The sequence below is a fragment of the Anarrhichthys ocellatus genome, unplaced genomic scaffold, assembly GCF_004355925.1.
Source record: "Anarrhichthys ocellatus isolate YVR2014 unplaced genomic scaffold, GSC_Weel_1.0 scaffold2, whole genome shotgun sequence".
NCBI lineage: Eukaryota > Metazoa > Chordata > Actinopteri > Perciformes > Anarhichadidae > Anarrhichthys > Anarrhichthys ocellatus.
In genome coordinates, this window is record NW_022280032.1 from 15041756 (window position 1) to 15047411 (window position 5656).

Consider the following 5656-nt stretch of genomic DNA (forward strand, 5'->3'; position numbering starts at 1 on the left):
GGAGGCTTGCGTCTGCTTTCGTTAGCTCATTGAGATATTCATATCTGCCTACTGTAGCCGCTTCAAGAGCAGTTACGCAGCGCACATGCATAGGCGTCTCACATCGGCACTCATAATAAAATGAAATACATAAGGCCCCACAGGCAACAATAGAGGTATATGAGGACAACAGGCCCTTGCAGCAGCTATCAAGCTGGAATCTTTGACAAAGTTTTTACAGATTCCAGCGACATGCCAATATCCTCCACTGGAGTTTGAGTCTGCACGAGGCTTTGGCTCGATAAGGCAGTGTGTGAATGAATATAAAGTGAGCTGGAGGAGTCTGATATTGGGACTCATCCCAATCGCAGGCCCCCAGGTTAGCATGCTATCAAAAGGGCGGTTTGTTTGAAGCAAGGTTGTCTGTCTGCACACAGCTGCAGTTCTGTGATAAAGAGGAGAGAGGTTTGATAGGTGAAGCCTCCTGTCGTTCCACCCCTCTCCCTGTCTCCCTCTAATTCAATTCAACTTTAAACTGGAGTGAAAATACCAATATAAAGCATGACGATACATTCTTCTGTCCTTTCTGCCTCGCAGCTCTTCTGTATGCATGTATCAGTGGTTGGCCAGTGCTCCATCTGGGTTGTTAAATATTTAATTCCTTACTGTGTGGAAGTTACTGAGTTTGTATAGGAGTGCAACTGGAGAGAAGATGCCTCTTTCTGTGCGTCTATCTCTCTCTTTCTGTGCCACCACCAAACACTCTTCATGCTTTGATTTTCTACAAGTATTTGTGTCTTTTAACTTACATCAAGGCCAACCATCTGTTAAAAGAACGCTCTAAATAGTTTCCCCCTGTGCCATCTGTTGCATCCATATCTAGTTTTTTTCAAAGTTTCAAAATATTTTCATTCCTATTAGAAAAACCTCAGCATTATAGGTCCGGTTGCTCATTTTGTTTGGCGTGGTACGTTCTGGTGAACTGTAAATATTTCTCTAATATGTAAATATTTTCCCGTACAAGCCACAATGCAGGGGGATTGAATGGTGGTGGAGAACATGTAAAAGTTAAATGACAGCGCTGTTTTACCCCACCCTCGTGTCAAGATGGAATATAAGAAGTTATGGATTTACCTCCCATACATAGAACCACAGAGAGAAGGGGGCACTTTTAATCCTTCCATCCTGGGTGTAATAAAGTGAACAGGATGTCTATCCAATTACCAAATTATGTTTGTAGTTCAGCCAAAAAAAAAAAAAGATGGCCTGACAATTTACAAGTCAGGCTTTCAAAAATCCCTACTACTTTGTATTGAATTTTCAGTGTTTTCCAATTGTTACTTTGTCTCAGCATTATTTATCAAGAGGAGTCTTCAAATGAAAAATGATGGTAAGCTGTTGCCTTTAACCTTTCTTAACTGTTAGATGGCACCATTTGTTGTTATAGTTGACTGTTTGGCTGCCCCAAAGACTTTTTCCATGTTGTGGGATACAGCTTATTTCACAGCCTGCTTCAGTTGACTTGTAAGTGAAGCTAACATGGCTAACATTATCCTGGCCCACTATTTTGTGTTCAATTGTATCCAATATTTGTAGGTGAAGGACTTTAGAATGTTGCAGCTGAAAGTAGCTCCTATGACGTAAACACACAGCATCTGTCATCAATCTCCAATTGTTGGATGAATAATAAAACGGTTGCTTAAAAGGAACCAAAGAGGGAAACTCTGGATTGCAGGTGATGACTGAGGAGGATCTACAGGAAATCTCTGGAGGCTTAACTGAGAGCAACAATGTCCGGGCACCATGGCTGTGACTCCTCCTTTGGAATTGTATTGATTTATCATTTCATATGTTTGTGTGCTCGAGACACAAAGTCCCTCATGACAGAATAACAGACACATCGATCACATGTGATACACTGCTACAAGGTACAGCGTAATGTAAGACCATGTAATATGTATGTAGTGTCCCATAATCAGATAGGTTTGCATAATATTTCTTAAGCAAGTTTGTGTTACAGAGATCCTTTGTAGGCCTAGCCTACTTCATTATTTATAGGTCTAGCAATTGAGGGGGGTGGTTTTCATTATAAGCATCCTCACAATGGGATTTAAAATCAATCTAATATTAATATTTTAATGCTGCCTCTTTGTGGTTATCTTTCACTCTTTGTATTAGTCTTTTAGTTTTAGAAACAATAACCCCATGCAAGGTTCTATCAGTAATTCAGGACTAAATGAGTCCTTGCCCAGAGCTGCTCATATCTTAATTTCATATCAAGGAAACCATATCAGTAAGCTTTGACCCTCATTTTGTAGATGGAGGTGCTGTCCTCGCTATCTGTCACCCATTTTCATTTATCCCATGTTTCGCCCATGTGTGTGCCGTCTCTGCTGAATATCTGCAGATGAGATAACAGAACTTTGCAGTAACGGTGCAATCAAACAACTCCTGGTTTTGCCAGTGGGGACCGTTAGCGGTCCCTCGCCCGCAATTTGAGAACCACTGTCCCGGACTGGGCGACCTCTGCTCTCCGGCTCTCTGCCTCCGACTCCGCCTCTCGCAGCACCAACACACGAGCGACCGTCTCCCCAGCCTGCCTGCCTGCCTCCCCCCCCCACCCACAAGCCCCTTCCAGCTCCAGCCTGTGCGCCCTCCCACTCCCCGAACCGGACTACTTATGTCCCGACGCGAACCCACCACTCTCACGCGTAATGTTCTCCTAGTTTTGCCGGAAGAAAAAATAAAAAGTTGAACTTGAGAAGTAGGCTACGATAGGCAGTAGCGGAGCTGTGTCGGATAAGTTTTTTGTTTTTTTTTCCTTCTTTGCCCCCAGTTTTCGGCCCCGCGGCGGGGCGGGACAGCAAGGGCAGAGCGGGGGGGAAAAGGAGCCCGTAGGATGTGGATCTGGTACCTTCTGCTTGGTTCTGGGTCAGGCTCAAGAACAGTTGGTAAGTTTTTTGAAAGCACACGGAAACTACTGTTGTCACGGCTCCGACACGCTTCAGTACGCGGGTGGGTTAGAGGGAGGAAGGAAGGGGGGGCGATGTGAAATCTTTTGAAGTGAGCTCTGTATGGTCGGCTAAAGCTACACTGTTTGGATGTTGTTGCTTTTTTTTCATCGACGAGTTGCCTAAGCTAAAACTTAGTGGAGCAACTTCTATTTAAAAAAAAAAAAAGAAGTTATCCGACTTTTCATTTCCATCGACTGAACGGGTTGTTTTTCTTTTGGTCTGGGAATTTGGGATTTGAAGCAGCCGGGGCAGCAGTTTTATATTGTTTCGTGCATGTCGAATGGATACATGTTCCCTTCACTTGAGGGCAGTTTTGCTACAGACGCCCTCCGTGCCATATCCATCAGCTGTATGTTTTACTGAGATGGGGTTATAGTCTCCTCCAGGTTAGGTTATGACCGAGAGGTTGTTGACAGGACACTGTTGACAAGTCAATCTGTTCCCCGGCCCCGCCATGGCAGCTGGGGCCCTAGTGGAGGACACTTGTACAGGAGAGGACAGCCAGTTTGCATTAGTAGTCCTTTTTTAACTATGCAGCTGTAGTTTTGGGCCGGTATCCCAGTCAGGGACATATCTGGTCATTGCAGTTTGCTAAAAAAAACACACAATGTACACACAATGTATTGTCCATTTCACCTATGGCCTGCAGTGGACAATCACAGTTAATGCGAAACACGTGCGTAATAATCAGTGATTCAGAGGTAAATGGCCTCGAATGATGCGTGAACCCTGATAAGGTATATGAAACATGAATATATATATATATATAACATGTGTGAACTATATGCTGCAAGTTCTGATATAATGACACCAATTTAATATGAATGTCCACTGTACAGATGTTCAACACAGTAACTCTTCGTATATGTAATCCATCTGCACCTTTAAGGCTTGTTAACCAATTAGATAGAATGCTTGAAGGTAAAATGTTAAATGTACTTTTTAAAAATTATTTTCTCTTATGGGACCTTTTCTAAAGTGTAAACAAACCATTTTGAGATTGCACTTTTTTTTGTCACATCTACAGTATAGTGAGTAACACTAATGTGTTAAACTGGTATTGCAGGTGCATTGAATGGGCATACCTACACAAGCTCTAAGATGCTCCAGGCACCACACAGGTCCTTTCTGGGAGATGTTTTGACATGGCACATTATCAAAGGCTCAGGAGTAAGCGATACAAAATAATGATGGTTGGTGATTTACATTTTAGCTGCTTTGGTTTCAGGGTTGTGACTCTGTGGATGCTGGCTCACTGTCACACGGTCGTGGCTGACTGGGACACTTTGATAGGTCATTAGTAACACCTGTTGCTGCTTCATGGCAAGCATGTACACATGAATATGTTTGTGTCAGTGCAAGTGAAGTGTAAATATTAGGTGTGGAACAGAGATTTAGTGTTGGCTGCCAAACCCCGCCCCCGTATGCTCTTTTGGAGCAAAATATGTACACGTGATTGTTGTCCGACATTTTCCTGCAGTAGTTTCTTCAGTATTGCTGATGTGTTGTCAGCTTTGAATGAACAAATTGTGCTTCAGCCTTTTATTAGCTCTTAGCTTTTATTAGCGCTTAGCTTGACCAGGTTAAAAATAATGTCAACAAGACTCTCTGTGTTTGTGTGTCGCTGTGCTGTATTGGTGCCCCGGCGAGTATGTAAGTTATATGTCATTACCAGCCACTTTTGTCCTTTAATAGGACATTGCTATTGGTTAATATTCTAGCTATATATATATATATATATATATATATATATATATATGTATATATGTATATGTAAATGTGAGTGCAGTTCATCCCCTGCACAGTGTCATGTGGAACCGAGGAGTCACAAACATCGTTATGCGTGATATAAGCAATGAACTCACATTAACACTCAACAACAGAATCATTCATTTAATACATTTCCACAACAGCGTCCAAAATTACTGCAGTTCACAATTTGGATTATAAAACCACCTAATGGAATATGTGAGCCTTGCAGATCAGCGGGTTCAGTCTGCCGATGACTCTGGCTGTAATACTCAACAAGATGTAGATATTATTTTGTAGCTTTACATACTTAATGAGCCGTACAGTACACAGGATCGTGTATCAGCAGGCACAAGCAGATTTCAAGACTAAAAAGACTTTCACAGTCTGTATTACATTTTACAATTTGCCAGAAATATGTGGGTTAGATGCACAGCCTGAGAAAGTTCCTCAATGTTTAAACTTATCGAGTGTCACTCCTAGTTTGCCTTCTTTTTGAACTTTATGTCTGTGTGCTTTTGGTTGATAAAATGGTTGTTGTAGTTATTTTATTTGCTTTAGCTCAAAACAAATAAAAGAGTGCTCAAAACCTGTGTTCCAGTACACGTACAGCCTCTGTCCCGTGGTAATAATGAGTTATTGAAGTCAGTAAAGACCACTTTTTGTGGGCCAACTCTCTTTCAGAGGATGCTTACAGACTTTGTTTTGCGCTCTGCAGCCTTGCACACGCACTCAAAGCTGCAAGACATAAATCAGTGCCATTATGTAATGTAAGATTGTGCCACGCGACCCGCTGATGATGGAATGTTGCAATCCAGTAACAAACAAGGCAAATTTATGGTATTGGGCTGTGCAGCCTGAAATTACATTTAGCCATGCACCGGGGGGGGGGGGGGGGGGGGGGGGGGGGGGGG

General features: G+C 42.5%; 1 protein-coding gene across 3 annotated transcripts in view; it reads left to right on the forward strand.

Annotated features, from left to right (window-relative positions):
- Window positions 1–2638: 2638 nt before the first annotated feature.
- Window positions 2639–5656, forward strand: part of ldlrad3 (low density lipoprotein receptor class A domain containing 3) — a 69149-nt gene continuing 66131 nt past the window's right edge. For all 3 annotated transcript variants that reach the window (XM_031857188.1, XM_031857169.1, XM_031857178.1), the window contains exon 1: window positions 2639–2930. In XM_031857188.1, coding sequence (XP_031713048.1) covers window positions 2879–2930 — 52 coding nt within the window. In that variant the 5' untranslated portion in view covers window positions 2639–2878. The remainder of the gene's footprint in view (window positions 2931–5656) is intronic.